This window comes from Passer montanus, unplaced genomic scaffold, assembly GCF_014805655.1.
Source record: "Passer montanus isolate IOZ18808 unplaced genomic scaffold, ASM1480565v1 scaffold1, whole genome shotgun sequence".
Taxonomy (NCBI): domain Eukaryota; kingdom Metazoa; phylum Chordata; class Aves; order Passeriformes; family Passeridae; genus Passer; species Passer montanus.
The window spans coordinates 18455602-18476611 of NW_024356504.1; the positions used below are offsets into that span (position 1 = coordinate 18455602).

At 39.3% G+C, this 21010-nt stretch overlaps 1 protein-coding gene across 4 annotated transcripts in view; it reads right to left on the reverse strand.

Annotated features, from left to right (window-relative positions):
- The window catches only part of MYLK (myosin light chain kinase), a 195863-nt gene that overhangs the window by 74197 nt on the left and 100656 nt on the right, over window positions 1-21010 (reverse strand). Inside the window, exons 1-4 of one of the 4 annotated variants that reach the window (XM_039702591.1) lie at window positions 18858-18974; window positions 9658-9795; window positions 8693-8890; window positions 7278-7524 (exon numbers count right to left, since the gene is read on the reverse strand). In XM_039702591.1, coding sequence (XP_039558525.1) covers window positions 7278-7524; window positions 8693-8890; window positions 9658-9795; window positions 18858-18954 — 680 coding nt within the window. In that variant the 5' untranslated portion in view covers window positions 18955-18974. Of the gene's footprint in view, window positions 1-130; window positions 248-7277; window positions 7525-8692; window positions 8891-9657; window positions 9796-18676; window positions 18733-18857; window positions 18975-21010 lie in introns of those variants that run through there. The other 3 variants (XM_039702599.1, XM_039702582.1, XM_039702607.1) reach the window with 3 other exon arrangements.

Sequence of the window (21010 nt, forward strand, 5' to 3'; positions counted from 1 at the left end):
CTAATGTTGAGATATTAAAAACAGGGTCTCATTTCCTTCCCTCCCCTCTGGCCCAACCAATCAGCAAAACCCATCTACACGGATTGCTCCAGCCTGTACATGTTTATATTAAAAAACATAAAAGTGTCACCATATATGGTGCTGAGTACTTATTCTTCCTTTTGCAGAGGAATACCACGGATGCCTTCTGGAAAGGGCTCCCATTAAAGAATTCATTTAAAGTGCTCCCCGCTCCCCTGCAGCTCCCTCCCTCCCGCAGATATATATCATTCTTCCAGCCCCAAACAGCTCTTCTCTGCTTAACACAGGAGATGCCAAAAGCAAAATTTAACTCCCCCAGGGCAGCAGTTGTGTAACTATTGCCACCACTCCCCTGACTGCTATTAGAAAACCAGACTTGAACTGATTAAGGACTAGAAATACCTTTTATTAGTGAAAACACGTCTGTCCTTCCCAGTTTAGGTATAAGCTTGTAAATTAACTAGAAAATCCTGGATTATTTATCTTTTTTAAGCAAAAATAAGTTTTGCTACTGAAAACATTTCCTGGACATGAGCAAAACACATGTGTTGGGGGGGGAGGCAGGTTTTCCCAGCTGTGTTCTGCTTTGAACTTGCTAGATAAGAGCACCTTCAAGTCAGTCCACTTAGCCCTGAAGTTTAAAACATGGACTCAGGACTGTTAGCTTGCCATAAATAAATTGTCTGGCCTGTTTTTTATATAGAGCATGGAGAAACTTTCCTAGATATGGTACTGTTTGGGTGAAAAGACCCTTCTAATTTCACCCATTTTTAACATGCAGTGAAGGCAAGATAATTAACACAGATAATAGAATCACAAATTCAGCCAAAACTTTGTCTTTATAAGAGCAATTAGTACCATCACCTTTTCAGATAGATTTCCCTTGATTTCTATTGTTTCAGAAAAAGAAACAGTGGATCAGTCTAACATGAAAATGACAAAGAAATTGGTAGGTTTGATCAAAGTATCTGGATTGTAAAGGCCTTGCTGATAGAAACATATCTTAAGACCATTAAAAACAAGAAACCAGAGGAATGTTTTTAACACTTTGATATCCAGTGAGTCAGAATAGATACACTACAAACTGCTATTGAAAGCAATCCATGAGGACAGCACTGAAAGCCACAACCCTCGTTTCCTTCAATACAAAAAACTAGATAACATCTGAGTACCAAACAGAAACTGTCCAAGGGGCAGGAGAGGATCCAAGTCAATGCAGAGAGTATTGAACTCAGCCCTGCACTGGAGATCTGCCATTCTAACTTATTCATATGTGTGGCCTCCATTTGGAAGCAAGAGAAAAGAAAGAAGCTAAGAAAAATGGAAAGATAAATAAAAAGAATAGCCATCACTTCCTCCCAACAAACTGATTGGCATAAAATTATGGCAAGGTAGCAACATTGCTGAAAACCTGTTGTTCTCATATAATACATTTCAAACTGGCCCCTTTTGCTGCTGTTGGTACTCATGAGATTTTTCTCTGCTCGTCCAAAGTTTTTAAAGAAAGCAGACACACTCTGGAGCTGCTCATTCACCAGTGCTTGCAGGGCTTTAACAGGCTGCTGGTTTACCTGAAGAGCCTTCCTGTTCAGGACTTAAAACCAATCCAAAGCTGACAAAGGACAAGCCATGCATGCTGAAGTATAGACAATTTGCAGAGTACATTAAACTTTGAGGCAGCCCTGCTCAGTTTCTGTCATGACTGTTTGGCAAAAATATTTCTCCACAAAAATTGTGTCACCAGTGGGAGAGGTTGAAATAACAGAGACAGCACTGTCCCAGGAGAGGAATTCAGGGATACTGCATGTGGTCCTGACGACTGTGAAGAATGGTAGCATTTCTGCAGGACCCATTTCTGCAAGGCATCTTTCCCTCTGCAAATTCTTTGCATAGGCGAAGAAGCAAATAAGGCAGGCAAAGTAAATCCTTCTAAAGTAAGCTATTTTTCACAGGGTTTGGAAAATAAAGGAGGGGGTAAGAAAGTAGGAGAGCATTTTGTTCTTTCTATTTTTAAAACCTTGGGAAGCACTTACAAATTATGGCAACAGTGGGACATACAAGTACCTAGATGGAAAAATTATTCACAAGGTAGTTTTTTGATCTTGATTACGATTTCTGATTCAAGTGAATGGCTGAAAACCAGATACTGGATAGAAACCTTGAGTCTGTGTCTGTTCAAAAGTGTAGCCTTCCCAGGGTAAGGCCTGCTCCCAGTGAAATAAAAATGATGATTTTAGGAGCAGGGAGAACATACTCTTTTCTTCTGAATCCAGTGACAGAGTCTAAAAAGGTGAAGTCAAAAACACCGACCCAGCTTGGAGATCACAGGATGGAAAAAGAGAAACAAGCCAAGACAAATGAAGAAGGATTGAGTGATTTAGATACCAATTTCAATCAAGAATAATTTCAGAATCTTGGTAAATTTTTTTTACACTTATACAATTTCAGAATCTAGACAAGGCAAAGATACATAGGGGCAGTTAGAAAAAAGAGAGTCTTGCAAGTACATGGGTACATCTTCAAGTCTTTCACATCTCTTCTGTTTTGAATCTTTGCAATAACAACATTAGTTGTGCAGCTTGAGGTTCTCTGTGTTGGCATTTTGTCAACAAAACCCAGACAGATCTTAGTGGCTCTGTTATTGTGGAATAATGATAGACATGGATAAAACCTGTGCTTAGTAGCTTTGCTGTGAAGTAGTGCCTGGAAGTGTTGACTTTTGCAGGACTATTCTGCAGAATGCTCATGCACAGGACTTATCTTTAAAATGTCAAGGAATATTAATAAAAAAGCCCACCAAAAACAAATAAAACCCCAGCTGCAAAGCTTGAGGCAATTTTAAAAATAGCTCTGTGTCCTATTGTGGGATCAGTTTTCCCTGGAATGGCTTTTATGTTCAAAATATCTTGAAATACTAGTTTCTTGGCAGAACCTACTCAAATATTTTCACTGAACCTTAGATGAGACTTATTGTCTGCATGTCCCTAGGAAGCACTCCCAGGAGGAACAGGAAAAAAAGCAGTTGTAATTATACTGGGGGGACGTACTGAAATTTCCTACCAGCCTACCAAGTGTGAAATAAATATTGCAGAGTAAATGACATTTTTTCAAGAATGAACTGAAAAGGGGCGAAGAAGTTGATCCCTACTTATAGCTGGTGCTTCACTGCAGGTAACTGCAAATCCTCAGAAAGAGGTTGTGAAACTTTTCTGTGAGTTAAATGGAGAGATAGTCCAGACTCCATGAAGCTTTAGCCCCAAAGAAAGCAACTAATCTACTGGATCACTACTCTAGCTGTATAAAGCAGAACAGCTCTACTGGCTTCAAAGAGGATGCACTGATTTACCTCTCTTGAGCATTTTGCCAAAAGCTTTTTATACCTGAAGGAACAATATTTTTATTTGCATTTTACAGCACTAGGTGGGAGGATGGAACAAGAAAGAGTAATGGCTTTCTTCTCTAAAAATAGGCAATGTATTAATAGGAGAAAACATGGTTTGCAAACTGAATTTTACAGAAAGACAGAGCTGTATTTACTGTTTAGCCTAACGAAATGTAATCTTAGGAGTGCTTTTTACATAACCTGAATTGCAGAGTGTTCGAAGTTCCACTGTTTTATAAAATGAATGTTTTCCCCTGATTTATGCAGATTATCAAAATATCTAAATCAATACTAATCAACACTAATCAAACTTGTATGAAAGATGGAGTGTGGGAAGAACAACACTTAATGTCTAAGAAGACAAAGGATAAAAAAGCAGATAATTTGTTTAAGGAACTGTAGCATGATTTCTGAGGTGTCTCATGTTGATTGCATTGCTATAAAGGTTTTGCTCAAAAATCCCAGTCTCTGTCCAGTTCTCACAGTGAAAGAATACAGAAAAATCATATTGGGATAACAGGATACCAGTGCCCGTATCACTGGAAGGATGCAAAGAATAGGAGAGGAAATAGGTATCTTTGTTTTTCTGAGTAAGGAAAAGGATTTTTATTTTCAATTTTGAAGCATTTTGAAGGCTGTAAAATGTCCACATTTCAACAGATGAACTGCAGAAGTGGGTGAATCTGTTCTTTTAATATTTATGCAGCAGTATTCCCCGAAGCTTGAGACGTAACAGGTTCAATGGAACATTATGAAGTCAATTAAAATGAAAAATGCAAATGTAAAGGAATCATAGACCTGTGTAGGTTTAAAAAAAGGACCAGGAGGGGCTACATTGACTACTCTTCTAAAATCCAGACTTAGCAGTCTGCTAAACAGTAAAAGGCAAATCAAAGGGGTATTCTAAATAATGCTGAGGGATAGTAAGACAGAGAGCCAACCAGCAATCATGAATAGATCACACTGGATCACACTGGGCTCCGCATCAAGCAAAGCTCAGTATAACTAAAGGAGAAAGAACCAGCAAGAGTCAAACAGATATTCTGTTAAACCCACATTTTTAAGACCAAAGTTTTAATTTGTGAGCAGCCAACACAACAGAAGAATTGTGGAGGTATCAGGACAGAATTTAGAGCTTAAGAATAATGAAGAACAAAATGGGAAAATAATTAATACTAGTAGGAAACTGTGCCTGGACCAAATTAAGACAGTAGGAGAAGGAGTCACTCCCTAAGAGCAGCTATGCAACCTGCTTCTAAAATTAATATGTGAAAAGGAGCTGCACATTTTATTTGAAATGAAAATGATTATGTTTAAAAATAGCCTACTGTCAACTCGGTAAACTCTTTAGTGAATTGACTTATGTTTTCTCAGTTATTCCATATTTGTTAATGGAGTTTGTAGAAGTTTTTGAGAGAAAGACACAAAACACAGCTCTCTTCCTCTCAGGTGCTGTTAAAACAGTTTCTGACTATATAAACACTTCTTAATCAAGTATTCATGACAAATGCAACCAGTTCAACAGCTATTTAATCAAGACAATTTAGTGCTGAATATTACTGCAACTCTATTGCAAACTTGAAGTTACACAGCTGACTTTTGGCTCCTTGGATATGCCTGAGGCTGTTACCTCTCTGCTACTCATGGTACACAACCAGTGCCTAAAAACATATGACTTTCTGTTCTCTGAACATTCACTGGAATTTTACAGTGAGAGCAGGGTAAAATGAGGTATCAGCATTCCCTTTGCTCTAATTGCAGCACAGCATTACTCAATATGGATTACAAAAAGCCAGCATGTATGCAGTGATCTTTGTGGGATCCCCAGTTATTTCTGCAGTAAAAGGATTAGGGAATAGCTGCAACTAGCATGTAATCCGCTGTGTTGTTTTCTAGCTACAAATTTACTTTTTCTCCTTCCTCCCCAAAATTCCTCTCATCTACTAATTGTCTGAAATAATTTATTTTCTAAGTGTACATTCTAGAGTTATGATAATATCAGACTTCCACTTTGAAAAAAGGGCTCTAGTGATGAATTTGGCCTGAGCAATCACCAACTACACCTGATCAGTATGGTCAACTTCCTACATCAGCCCCAACAAAACTCTACACAAAGCTCTCTTGGCTCTCCTTTGTCCTCTTTCATTCTTCCACCCCTGAAGTTTTATTGAAATATGTCATTCTCTTTTCAGTTCAAGTGAAACCACCAGCACATCATAGGAGAAGATGCTTATGCCCAGGGCACACACACTGAGGTGTGGAAATGTACCAGCAGAAGGTAGGAGTTCTCACAGTTTCTGCTCTCTCCCGTCAAGGTTGGTGACCTGAATGAAATTGAACTGGCATTTCTAATCCTGCCAGAGATACTGAGTGTTAGAAACCCCTCTGATCCCCAAAGGAAAATAATGCAAGGATTTCTGTAGACAGGACCTGCTCAAATGAGCATTATGAATGTCCAGATGACCAGGGCCAATTGCAAAAGAGCCAGCTCTGAAATGAGCCAGTTCACAGCTTATTGCAGACTACAAAGGGCCTAAATCTACTGAAGAGCTGATTTGCAAGGAGAACTTGAAGAGCTGGATTTGCAACAAGGTCATAGCACATGTGGCTCTACCTACATAAATGTTATTAATAGGACTTGAAATTAATTATAGAAAAACATTATAGGAAATCTTGATATTCAACAGCTATAATTTTCTAAAATGTCCTTTTCTGGTGAAAAGTCAGTGCATCATTTGACTTTAAGTACTAAAATATACTGAAGCTAGTTTGTGTCTGCCTGTGATAGTCCATGAAAACATACCTTCGAGCTAGAAGACATCTACATAGTGACATATCCATCATTTGGGCCACACTGGTTGGAAAAAATCCCCTATAACTATAAAAAATTAAACTCATTGTTTACAAGCTAAATAGCTTGGATTTATTAAAAAATTTCCTCCTTTCTTGCATTAAGAAGATATGAGTACTTTATTTTCAAGTAGGCAAAGGACAATTCAGACTCGTACACCTGGAATAAAAAGTGAGTGTATGGAGCAAACCAAATAATATTCTTCCAGTGTAATAGACTCAAATGTCCATGATGATGAAGTAATTTTAATAAAGAAAGGCAGAAACACTAGCCAAGTAAAGCAACTACATCCATGCACAGTAAATAGCATAGAATGATTTCCATTGAAGGTGGAAAGTGCTGTGGCACTTTCTACAAGGTAAGGAGCAGCAAATCTAACTCTTCATTTAAAGCACAATTATTCTACCAGAATAAAATAAAATTAAATTCAAAACAACTCTTCCACATTTTGTAGGAATGACAAGATGTCCAAAGCATCAAGGTGCCTCATTTCAAAGAGACGTCAGCAAAAGGAGACTACAAAAATTTTGCTTACAAGATTCAGACGTTTCAAACATGGCCAGGAAACACTTTTTCCCCTTAAAGGTATGGATCTTGTGTAAGAGAGACAGTTCCTCCCTAGACAGTTTGTTCCCATGAAAAGAGGCATCCTTACAAATACCTAGAGAGATGCCAAACATGACAAAAAATAGCTCCAAAACTCAGAACATTGATTGTCGTTTTCCTTGCTAGAAACTTCTTGCCACATTGCTGCCACAAAGCTTCATTTTACAGCATTACAAAAAGAAGCCACACTACTTTGTCCTTTTTTTTTTCTGAATCTTCTTGTGTTTCCTCTCTTCTCTTGGAGTTTTATTAGGTTTTTTTTTATCCCTCAGAAATATTCTGTTCCTTTTGTACTCTAATGTTCCACTTGAATAGGATGGAACTCCTGTCTTTGAGTGGGAATTGTAAGTTGAGGGTAAATATACTTGGTCTTTTTTTCTAATATAACTAATTGGTTCTTTGTCACAGCCAACATACCTGAGCTGAATTTCATACTGCCCTGCATGACGAGACTGCACATTCCTCAAGACCAGTGTGAAGATGTCTTCATTTTGCAGGATTTCACACGCTGCTCCCGGCATTATTTCCTTTCCATCTTTAAACCAGTGAACAGTGGGGAAAGGATCTCCAGCAATGGCACAGGATATCAGGACATTTTGCCCAGGAGCTGCTGTCACTGATCTTGGTTTGCTAATGAACCAGGGCTGAATACCATCCTGAGGCTCTGTAGTTTACAAACACAGTTTACAAATCAGAAGAAAATGCCAAGCTTGAATGTCACCACTAAGCTAACTAATTTCAGGGAAGGCAATCACAGGCAAGGAAAGTTATTTTGAACATGCATGGTATAAGTTTTTAATCTGAAAAGAAGTCAGACTTTAATTTTGGAAGTAACTTGTGTTCATACTAAAATTAATCATTTACTTGGCACTTTACTGGCTCGGTCCAAGCTTATATTAAGAGCAAAACAAAGGGACTTTAAAGCTGCCCTAAAAGGAATCTTGGAGATTTGTCCTTAGAGAATAGGGGTAGGAATAGCTTTAAGGGCAAGTAACAGTACTATGACTGCTGTGCAGTTGAGAGCTCATGCAATAAATCATCATTAACAATTGCATAAAATTACATTTAATATAGAAGTCTGACCCCAAGGCCGGATCTCTGGGGGGATTGGTGGAGAGAGGAAGGTCTGAATTCAGAGCAGACAGTGGCAACAGACTAAACAGCTCTCTCAAACACTGCAGATAAGACATTCTACATTTAAAATAATAAAAGTCTCACAGTGACTTCCACTAATTCTCAGTAGTGGCTATGAGGAAATGCCAATACTCAGTAATACTAGAAGAAGTCTCTGTCACAAAGGTAGTGTGTGCCCAGTCACAGGAAGTTTGCAGGTACTTGAGTGTTTGCTGTGGGGTTAACAGCATGTGGGAAGATTCAAAGCCAAATTTTTTGCAGCTAGTTCTCAGATTGCAGAAATCACGTCTTCCTCACCTGCTACCACTACAATGCTAACATTAAAGCCAGGACACCTAGCTCCTAGAAAGCTTTTTCAAAAACTAAGGACTTCAATTAGAAACAAAAACATTAAAAGGTTTACTTTTAAGCCTGATAGTTATAATGTAAAGCTGCATTTTGCAGAAGTCTTGCACTGTCCCTAGAAATAGGACTCAGGAATGCATTTTTGAAATAGTAACAGAATGTTCCAGAGTGAAAGATTTTTTTTAAGCTGCTTCTGCTCAATATCCTTTTTAATTCAGATTCAGAGACTGAGAACTTGAGCGTGCTTCACAACAAACCTTATAAACACTCATGCATTTAAATAGATATTCCTCCAGCACATTAGAATAATAATTTTCTTTCACCATTTTATAAGGTGAAGAGGAACATTATACCTTGAACAGTCAATGTAGCCTGTGTTTGACTTTCTCCTACTTCATTCCAAGCTTCACAGGTGTATTTGCCTGTGTCTTCAGGAAACACCTCCTGGATGTACAGACTGTACTCATTGCCTTTCTTCTCAAAGTGGAAGTCTTCTGTCTCCTGGATTTCTTTCCCATTATGCAGCCAGATAATTTCAGGAGATGGGTTAGCTAAAAATAAGCAAGCAACAAAAGTCTGAGACACACACAAAACCCCACCATATGTCAATTCAAAAAAGGAACAAATTTGGGTTTTTTGCCACCTGATTCTGCAATTTCATCTTCAAAACATTCAGGAATTTCTATTATTAACTCTGTCAATGCTGTGTAATGTGAAATGGTCTGTATTATTATGATTAAAATACGAATGAATAAGGGAAGCATGTATACAATACAAGAGGGACAATGAGTTCTAGACACCACAAAGATGGTTATTAGGAGTTTCTGATACCAAAGTTCATACCAGGACTGCTCTTTCTGTAGCACTAAAAATGAATAAGGGAAGCAGGTATACAACATGAGAGGGAGAATGAGTTCCAGACACCACAAAGATGGTTATTAGGAGGTTATTCTGATACCAAAGTTCATACCAGGACTGCTCTTTCTGTAGCACTAATCTTACCCCAGCTGACAGGAACTCAATCTTTTTTGGTTTACATCAAAAACTATTACAAGTCCACTTGAACAAAAGGACCCATATTAAACTTATATCATTATATCATTCCAATCAAGAAACACTTCTACAGGTCTGAACCTGTTAAAAATGGACAATGTTCAGCCACGTTGAAGATCACATTTGACCGACCTAGCTTTTAGAAAACTGGTTCCTAGAAATATTATTTCCAAATGCAAAGACACCTACTAAAAATGTGGGGAAAACCCCACACAGTGCAGCAAGATTTAGAATTTTTAAGTAATACTTTTCTATATCTACACACCTGATACCTCCACAGTCATTATCACTTGACTTCCATCCATTACTTTGAGGTCAGTCAGGCCCTGAAGGAAGATGGGTGCAAAAGTCTTGTTTGACTTTGCAGCCTGTGCACTCTCTGCCTTCTTGCTGCTCTTCTTTTCTGTGAAGTCAAAAAAAAGAACAAAAGGGGTCTCTTACTGGGATTTTCATGACAAACTTTAATTGACCTTAGGCTCAACATCATTTTGAGACAGTGGTTTTGTTTCAGCTCTCAGAAGGCAAAAATAACTCAAATCACCTAATATAGCTGTTTTGCCTTGCCAGTATTCCACGCAGAAAGACAAGACATAGGAATGGAACTGTCCTCATTCTGAGAATCCATTTAAGTCATTGTTAACAGAGAGTTTCACTGAGAAATCACACTCATTTTTCAACCAGTACACATGCTCGGGTGAAAAAAAAAAAAAAAAAGCAAAGCAACCCAAAAACTTGCAACTAAAAATTCAGTGTCTGTAATCACTGCTAAATTAATCTGAAAACCCTAGGGGATGTTACAAGTTGCCATTGCTGTGATTGATGAGTTAAAAATGTGAGCTCATTGCAGCATGGGATTTGTAACTCTGTAAGTAATTACAAACCGTTTAGATTGTTAGATGGTCAATATCCAATAGGTTTGAGTTTACCACACTGCTCTCCTGTACTTGACTTTGGCAATTGACTGATGATGTGAAAGACTGAAACCTTTCAATATCTATCACAAAATCCACTGTTGGATCAGGGCTTTTAAAATTTTTCTTTCAAGGCTGTAAAATCAAGTACTGAGGGAATTTAGAATTAAATAATCCACTCTTAAGTCTTTCTGTGATATGTTGTTTCCAGTAGCCACAGCCATTCAGAGACTTTGAAACAAGATCATTTAACTGTGATCTATATGGTACAGTAGATCAGGAAGTCTAATCCTGCTCTAAAAACCTGAGCAAAGACACTTCTGAAGCCCAAACAGTGATCATGACCAAATATAAAAAGTCATAAATATTTACCAGTCCCTTGGATACATTTTTTGTTTGGCTTAGCTTGTGTTCAGACTTCTTATGTCTTGCCTTTAAAATTCCAACCCTACATTCTATCCACATGTGAAAATATTTTTATTTTGCTTATCCCTACCGTCAAAATTTTCAAAGGAATATCAAGCACATCCAAAATAGTATTACAGCGACAGAAAGTGCCAGGCTGGAGAAAAACCACAATTCATAAAATTTGTGATTAGGTAAAAAAGACAGCAACTCACTGAGGAAGCCCACTGAACCTTCTGGAGGTAAAAAAGTTAAGTTTGTACAGGGGTAATTTGAGCTCAACATAAATTTGGAAGCAGCCTGGAGGGAAAGTTTTTCCTCTTCTCTAGCAAAGTTTTTTCTAGCCAAAATCTTGTCTCACTGGCTCATGCTGCAGGCCTTTTCTTGGCACTGAGCAGGGAGACATTGATGCATGTGAGAATGGAAATACGGGACCTGAGTGAGACCCATTTGGATTGGTGCTATGGAAGCACAACTCTGAAGTGCCTGATTCACCATCAGACCACACTGATCAGCCTTAGGGCTTCCCAAACACCTGCCTGAAGTGACTAATGCTGTAAGTAAACAGCCAAGAAGTTGGGGGAAACTCATCTAGAGAAATAAACTCCTGTGGCTCACCATAGCCCTCTCTTTTGTAATGGTTACTCAGAGAAGCTGCTGTACTAAGCAGTATCAGCACAGGCACATTCACTGCTCTAATGCCTTGCAGGAAATCCCTTTGTTCCTCGAAGTAAAACTTTGTCTCACAAAATGTGGGGGAAAGTTTCTAAGTTTCTAGACTTGGAAAAAATTGAAGTTATTTACTGACAACTTTAGTTTCTCACAGATGTTTTACACAAGACAACACAGTCCATTTAAATTCTGTTATTTAGTCTAAAATCATTGCACTTTCTCAGAAGGGCCTGGTACAATCATGCAGAGGCCAAATTACAAAGCCTGAATGTTAACTATTTTCAAATTCTTCCGAAGCTTGTAAATGCTTTTAGTTGTTTATTTATGATAGCACTATGCAGTGACTCAGTGTTTGTCCAATGAATGCTTGAACATTTCACAATTTTACAATGAAATAGCAGTACTCTACACATAATATACCTAAGGGCTCCTTCAATTTTAGCTTTACAGGTCTTCTTTAGTAAAACAGCAATAAAATTGATTTTGGAGTGAAAAGATGGGATGCTGATCATTTGAGATTAAGCAAATAACTCCTATTGCTATTTATGTTGAAAAGATACTGTGTGATTTTGCTTCCTTTTGAAAACACCTGTCTTTATTTTGATACTAAAATATTTAAAGGAATGGCATACATGAAAAACTGGAAACTGCAAAAGAGTGGCTTCAAGTACAACAACCACAGAAGTACACATTCCCTGGCCACTGCTGGATGCTTGCTAGTTTCATACATCAGGAACAAAATCCATGACCTGTACCAGGAAAACAGTAGGGAATCAGAAATGAAAACAGGACACAAATAAGAAAACTGCACAGATCCTGGCCAAGATTAGTGCTTGCTTTCCCTCATTCCTCCAAAGTCCCTTTGACCACATAAACTCTGCTGGGCTTCCAAAATCCTTATGTTCTCATGGAGTGCTGGCTTCAGAGCCCAAAGCAGGAGGACAGGAGGAAAGGAAGAAGGCAGAGGCAAAGCTCCCAGCTGAGATACTGCAAGTCACTGTGCTTCTGGCTGGAACACCCTCTCTTGTAACACTGCAGGGTCCTTCTGCTGCCAAAACGACGGACAATAAAAATACGGCACATCTGGCATCAGAAAGGAAATCTGGAACCTAAGGAAAATTTTGTTTGACATTAGCATAAAGGCATGACTTCATTATGTATCTATGCATCCTCAAGCTTATTCAACTGGATGTGAAGAAAGATATCTGATCTCTGTCTATTATGTTAACGCTCTCTAATCACCTACAGCCATTTAATAGCTCCCTCATCACTCTTAAGTCTTACTGCTCTCACGTAGGAGTAGGTTCATCTCCAAGAATGACAACAAAGAATGTAAGAGTCAACATACCGTTACTAAAACTTTCTCTGTCAGTTAATTTTCTCTGTCTCTTTCCCCTCCTCAATCAGCTTCTGCTGGTGCACTCAATTCCCTCCCCTCACCCCATCATGCCAAGGCAGTTCATGGGGGACATCAGAGAGCCCTACCTACTGCTCCTGCAGATGGGCTTGATAAAGCACAGGTACATTTCAATGACTTCTTTTCAGACCTCGTGTCTAGTTTACTTTATGGTAGCTTACAAAAGCTGCCACCATTTTATAACCACAGTTGGTTGCATGCAGGTCAAATAGTGTAGGATAATATGGAGGAGAGCTATGATTTTCTGAAAGGCATCTCACAGAGAACAATTTTTGCACAGAGCCTGGCACAATATGTAAGCCCAGCTGGAGCCTTTCTAGTGGACAGTGATCTCTCTGTCATTTCAACAGGGTTTTAATAAGGTGTTACCCAGGGTTTTAGATTTAAAAGCCCATCACAATGACCCCACTTATAAATTTCCTGGTTTTTGCCTTTCCTCAGGCTTTAATATGCATGAATGTTGGGAAACAGCAAGTAATAGGATGCACAACTCAGTGGGAAAAACTGCTTGGAGACCAGAAATAGTAAGCAAAGCATGTAAATGGTACTTTTTATACCCACATATATTTTCAACAAAGCAAAAGGAATATAGGCTTTTCCCACCACATTCCCTTACCCCTGAGGGTTCATTTTTTCGTTGGAAAGGCACTCTAATAAGCACTCAAATCTATGTTTAAAAAAGCCACTTACTGCATTAAATCCATAGAGATTAAGGAGAATTTAAATTCGTTCGGTTTCTTAGGAAAAATACAAATTCTCAGCATATTTGGATGGCAATGGGAAAAGATAGATTCCCTTTGATGCAAAACTATTTCTACTAATGTGTTAGTCTGTGCTCCATGATTTGTGTAATCAATAGTAAGATGATCTACAGTGACTATATACAAATATGGATTATTTATTAACCTGTATTAATTGAAATTTAGGGTGATACAAATGCTCTCCTTTTATATGAATTTTCTCAATCCAGGTTTTAAAGACTCCTTACATAAATTTAACCTCTGCATATCTGCAGACTGGAAGTTATTGCAAGAGGAGTCTCAATGTTAGCTGTGGGTCTAAACCAAAATAAACTTGAATTTTGTAAAGCCTTGACCTGGATCAGGACTTAGGACTTCAGCATAATTGCAAACATATTTATATTGATAAGCAATGGTGAATTATTGAGCTGAAGGTGCATACCTAATAGAAAGGGGGAAAATTCATACTGTACTGAACGATTAACCTAATACAAGTCAATTGCACAAATTGCACAAATACACCTGTACCACTTTAATGGCAATTATGCAACCAACTATTTATATTCTAAGGTAAAAGACACAGATAAAACTATACCCTTGAAGAGAAGGAAAAAATAATCAATAATTGCACTGTCCCATTCCCAGATTTGCTGCTGAACTGAAGAATACCCATATGAGGATGCAAACTTTAAGAAGGTTTCCAAAGACCAGACCTGGATTTTACCTGGGCTGTAATCAAACCAGTTAACATTTTATGGACATTATCTAGCCGAGGAAATTTTCTTGTTCATTTGCCTACCCTGATGTACTGAAGGCATTTTCATGTGAGCTGCAGAATGCTGACATCTCCTGTTGAAATATCAGGACTTCAGCATGCTGAGCACTGCACAGAATCACACAATAATTGAGTTTAGAAGGAACTTCTGGAGACTGGCCTTTCCAGCCCCCAGCTCAGGCTGGGTCAGCTTCAGCACGGCATTTACACACAGCTCCAGTGCAGCACCTCAGTGGCCAAGGCCAGGGTTACAACTGGTCACAAGTCAAAGGACACGCACAGAATAGAGAGTTTGCTGCCTAATGTTCAGAACAGTGCAAAACCTCGCAGTGTTTAGTCTTACAAGAGGTTTAATTATACTGGAGGAATCTGTTTGCCAGCACTGTGAGGTTGACTGCCAGCTAATGCCTGCTCCGAGCCGCACGGAACGGCTGCCTCGGCAACATTTACCATTTATGGTGTTTAAATATCATTGTGGCTCACAGGCCAATAACTCAACTGAGCTGAGGAGAATGCTTAACTCACAAAGCTCTGTGCGAGCAGGCTCAGAGAGAGAAGCACCAGATTCCACTAAAACCTCTCAAAACAAGACTAGGGTTCACACACAGATCTCAAGCTTGAAGAGAGTTTCACATCCTCAAATGTTTTTGGTGTAAACAAATCCAGCCATTACTAAATCTTAAGCTAACAATGCTATCTGTAAAGTTAAGAGATTTTATAAGGCAAAAAATTGGTATGAAGACACACATTGGTCTTTCTGTAAAGTGTCTGCCTGAAGCTTGAGGCATAACATTTTCTATGAGTTTTTTGAAAATTCAATACTTGACTTATTATAGCACAAAAATGTATCAGACCTTTATGTTCCCAAGACATCTAGGAACATTTCTGCTTTATTAAAGATCTCAGGTTAGTATGCCATTTTGCAAACTTAGGTCATGAGAACTAGGTGTTCAATGACCCAGCAGTGTTATTTACACATTTACCTTCCTTTTTTTTTTTTTTCTTTTTTTTTTGCAGTTATAATCTGTTTTTTAAATGGAAGGTATGATTTAAGAGCTGGAACAAGTTATAGTCTGCATGCTGCCCTTGCATGACACAGAAAAACTGTTAACCTAAGACTGACAATGCCCAAGCCTGCACCAGTCAGGGTGGTTGGGGATATACAAAGGAGACCAAGTTCCACTTTATCTTGTCTGGAAATCTGTATTTTGCTCTGGGCTAGGCTTCCAGCCCTATCCTGCATCTCCATGTAAGTTCCTTTTTTCCAGGGTCTTTCCTCTGTATGGGATACCACCAGGTCAGCATTTTAATCTCTTCTGCCAGCTCAGTTTGTTCTGCAACAAACTGATTTGTTGCAGTGGAGCAGTGGAACAGGTTCCCCAGGGATGTCAGAGCACCAAGCCTGTCTGAGTTAAAGAGCCATTTGGACAAGGCTCTCAAGCACATGGTGGGATTCTTGGGGCATCCTGTGCAGGGCCAGGAGCTGGGCTCAATGATCCTGTGGGTCCCTTCTAACTCAGCATATTCCATGATACTGTGCAACTGAGATGGCACCCCAGAAATCCCACTATCAAAAGGCTGCACCAGTAAGAACTGTGATGTGGGTGAACAGTCAGAATAGAATAGACTGTCTCAGGGGTCTACAAGGATTATCTAGTCCAGCTGCCTGACCAGTTCAGAACAGACCAAAAGTTAAAGCCTGTTGTTAGGGACGTTGTCCATATACCCCTTAAACCCTGACAGGCTTGGGGCATTGATCACCTCTCTAAGAAGCCTGTTTCAGTGTTTGACCACCCTCCCAACAGATGATTCCTGATGTCCAGCCAGAACTTCTCCTGGAACAGCTTTCAACCATCCCATGATTCTTGTTGTTGTATTCTAGAGAGAAGAGAACTGCATCTCCCTACCTCCCTCTCTACTTCCTCCTCCTCAGGAGAAGAGAGCAGGGGTCAGATACAAAATAGCCTCCTCAGGAGAAAGCTCCAGAAGAGAGCAGGGGTCAGATACAAAATAGATGTCTGGGTTCATAGCAGACCACTTTGCAGTCAGCAGACCAAATTCCTCCCTGACAGTCTCACTGGAAGCTTCTGCAGCCAAAGGGATGTTTGCTTTTACCTTCAGAACTGTCTGCCTAATTAATGACTTACCCTGTTTGCAAGTTATTTACATCAAGTAATTGCTCTTTTGTCACTGTCACAGACAGCAACTCCATGGAAGGCCTGAGAGCCTGTATACCTACCAAATACATTTATAAGGCAGCTCAGCTGTCCACTGCTAACAAATTCCCTAGCATTAGAAACCAATCTGACAAGGAGAATTTCAGGAAAAGCGCCTCATGTACAGTAGATCAAGCCAGGTCAGCTCCACAGTGAAAATAGGCATACTACTTGAGGCAGCTCTATTTCACCTTCACATGTATAGTCTCAATTTTTGTGTGACTGCCCAGGTAGATTTTAATTTAATTGCAAGGAGTCATGATGTGTAGATATACCAGTTCCAACAGAGAAAAAAATGGGCTGTGCATCAGCTGAAATGCAATGGAAGCACAGTAAGAACAGGCAATCACATAAAGCACATGTGTCCCTGAAGATATCACTGATCTGAAGAGTTACAGACTCTTCAGCCTATCCCTTCTCTGGAAAATCCACACTGGAAACAAAGTTAGTTATCCCGTGGTAATATTAAAACAGTTCAGCTCCTCTCTTGGGTGAGCAATCAAAAGGATACTGTACTAAGAATGCTGTTAGGGAATCCCTCAAAGACAAATAAGACTCGGATTGAGAGCTAAGAAACCAAATTTGAAGTTAGACTAATATAAAGTGGAAAAAAAAGAGAAAAAACACAACACCACTGTATTTCTGGATAGAGTTGGTGTCAGAAAGGTATTCTAAAGCAAGATCTGTTTGGCATTTAAGTCCATAAAAGCTAAGGTCGCTTTAGTATGGCATTGCTTGTGGTTAGGTTTTTTCTACTTGATTAATTTATATTAAAAATATTTTGAACAAAGACACTACCCTTTAAAAAAAAAGCTCTAGTATGGCACTGCTTGTGGTTAGTTTTCTCTTCTGGATTAATTTATATTAAAAATATTTTGAACAAAGACACTACCCTTTAAAAAAAAATTAAAAAAAGAATCTGTGTATGTGGCCCAACAGTCAAGCCTTCATTAAAATGAAGCTGCAGAGAAGCACTCCCAGTAGCACACAGCTGTACAAGGTTGCTACCCTCTGTTCTGTTCCTCTGCTGCAAAGGAATGATAGATGCTTCCCTTAGGCAACTTCTGGAGAGTTTTAAAGATTGAGCTAATCCTGGGAGGTAGTTTGTGGCTGTTGGAGTTCCCATTAGCTAATCCACATCAGCTGTTCTTGAAAACATTATGTGGGGTAACATCACTCCTGCTTTCAAAATTATGCAGGCATATATCCAGTGAACAGGTTTTATATATGTATTTTGATGACTTCCAGTTTTCAGCTGAAACTTAGAACACTATAGAATTTGGCAATCCAAGCTGGGACAGTTTTCCCTTTGACCAATGCAGGGCTGTTCCCCACTGTTATAATAATAATGATCTGTTTTCTGTTATTCTAGTACATAATAATTTAATGCTCACAGTATTTGATCATGTGTCACAGTTAATTTAAGAGTTTTTTCTTTTCTTTCTTGTCTTTTTAATTATTTTTTCCGTCAGCATCTCACCTTTTAATTTCATTCATAAAAAAAGTTAATGCAATTTCTGACATTTAAATCTTTCTTGTTCTGCATGCACTCATCCCTCATTTTTATCCAAATTTGGTTCCCCTTTTTCTGGAAATGATTTATAATAAGAAACTGTCTTTAGAGTATGTTTTTTACATTGATGGCACATCTACCATTAAGAGCTTTCACATATGTTTTGCTTTTGCCTTTCAGTTTTGGTTTCTAGCTGGCATTCTGTTCCACATTTGGTCTTGAGGTCCTGCAAGAAGGCAATTAAAAAAAATAACCCGAAAGTTAGAGGTGTTGGAGCTATTGATGAACCATAAATAGTGCTGGACTGAGATCTCTGGGGCACTCTTGAAAGCTTTGCAACAGAGGTTTTTTTGATGCTCATGACAGTTTACCTCTGACTTTTCAATACAGTAACAAAACCCCTCTCCCTTTCACTTAGTGCTCTGAAACCAATTCTTACACAGACAAGTGGTCCCACTGCTCTGGAATGCCTTTTGGACATTTAATAGGACTAGGCACGCATATTTTGTGAAGTCATCTCTAGTCACTTATGTTATGCTTGAAATAAAGCAAAATGCTTTCAAATAAGCAGTGACTTTGATAAGCTGTCACAAACATTTCATCAGTGTTGGCAAGTAAGGGTGGTCTTTGCTTACCTTTGGCAGAAATATGGGTCTCAGAGAAACAGAGCTGTGGCCTCCCAAAGAGAGGCTGCTTATTGCAGTGCTGATAACCTTTAAACGATTAATGTCTAAGAAGGGTCATTCTGAGACAGAAAGAAAAACAACCCATGACCTGAAGAGAGCATTTCTCATGACTGAAGGAAAAGATTCCTACCTGAAAGGTTTTCTTCCACCTGGTTATATTTTATGGTCCCACTCACACCAGATGGGAGAGTGACAGGAACAAAACAAACTGGTTTTTCAGACAGCATCTCCCTTGGCTGCTCTGATAAACTGGTTGCAGCAGGGACTGTGGCAGGCTTTCAGGTGGCTCTAATCTGCTCGTGCAGTGATCAATGAATGACTACAGTAATCGGCTTGGAAGGGCTACAGGCTTCCCAACATAGACTCTATGCTGGGGAGGCTGCACTGCGAAAAAAAAACATGAACAGAAAGTGGTGGGGGAGAAAGGGGAACAGATGTGAGTCCAGGCAAATGCACTGCTGGCAGGGAAAGAGAAATGAGGTCAAGAGCTAATAAGCAGGAGCAGCACTATCTGCTGAATAGTGTTTGCTTACAAAGAGTATTAGGCCTGTATTAGAAAAGAAAGAAACAAACAAAAAAACCCAGCAGTGTGCAGGAAACAAGCATCAGCAGGATGTGTGGCTGCAGAGCATTAGAGCCCACAGCAGCACAGTGGCTGCCAGCCTGCCCTGCTGCTCTCACTGCCCACACCTCCTGTGCTCCATCTCAGAAACAGCCAGTGGTGCTGCTGCCTGGGCCAGGGGGCTGCAGAAATCTCAAGGAGTGTGCAGTGGGTCAGGTATTTTGTTTGTCATTTATTGCAGAGCTGCAAGGCAGGGGACGTTCTCCTAGGAGTCACAGCAAGTGCTCTAGCTTGATACCACACCTAGAGAAAGCTGGACCAGGCAATCACCTACCCTCTGACATGCAGAGTCTGTTTGCAAAATAAGAGAAGCTTCCCCATGCAGTATTGATGTGGTTTGGCACAACAGAGCCCACACTCTTCCCACTCTCCTTGCAGTCCATAATCATGTGTAGCACACCCAGGCACTGGTGTGAATGTCAGGTAATTAAATATCCCTTTGACACATTTTTTCTACAGGTGGACCTGACCTATAACTCCTTGCCAGTGATTAGTTGACAGTTAACTAATATCAGAGGACAGTTAACATATCAGAGGGTTTATCTCAGGAACGAGGCAGACCTGAAGAACTGTCACCATTCCTAGGAGCTGGCCTTACCTTCCAACTGTACCAGTTATCACCTCCATCTGTCTTGCTTTATACTCTGATTGTCACAGCCTCAGCACAACAGCAACACCAACTCACCACACATGTACATCCAGAGTCAATAAACTTTTTCTCACCTCAGTTTCCTATTCATAAAAAAGTGATTAAAATATTCAACAACCCTGATTAAAACATTATTAATAAATTCATAATAAACGACATCATAATTTATGCATAGCCTGATTAATAAATTCATAAATAAACCTGAGTATCTGCAATCCCCATCAGTGTATAATCACCATACATTTCAGGTGACCTGAGTGCACCCTGGATTTCCGTGTTAGGAGCTGGTTGGTTTGCTTGTTTTTTAAGTAGAATGCCTGGTGCATTCAAAAATGGCTTGTATACCTATTTTCATATCATAGAACAATAAGAAAATTGTAATACGAAATGTGAAAATGTGAACACCAAATACAACAGCTTGCACGTACAATAACAGGAATAAATCAGTCATGTTCATGCTGTTTAAAAACTTTAAAAATAAAATGTGCATCAGCCCCAAAGCCTCCCAAACTTTGGTCTTCCTGTATGTAGAAAACAATGCATAAGAAAAAAAATAATCCTATATTTAGTAGCAAATGGTACCAGTTCAGGAATTTGAATAATTGAATGTTTGAATAACACTGAACCATGTTTCTCACTTCTCAGGCTTAGATGCATTAGGCCAATTGATCTAGCATTTACCCAGAGCACCCCACTCACTAGGAGGTGCAGTTAGAAATAATTCTAACACATTTGTTAAGGTGTTTTTTCCAGGGAGCCCTGCTCAGTCTCTGTAGCTCCTCTCCACCTGTGTGTCAGCTTTGAGAAATTGCTGACAGAGGGAGGACAGCTGTGAGGGCTCACCTCATCTACTTAGTCCTTTACAAGGCCAAAATCAGCTTCACCTTGATTAACTTAGTCTCTCCACAGACTACCTAATGGATCTACCCCAACTTGCTCAGCCTGCAGATCACTTACTTAAGTAGAGAGATCTGAAGTGATCTGAATATGGTAATTTATCGCTTTAAACAAG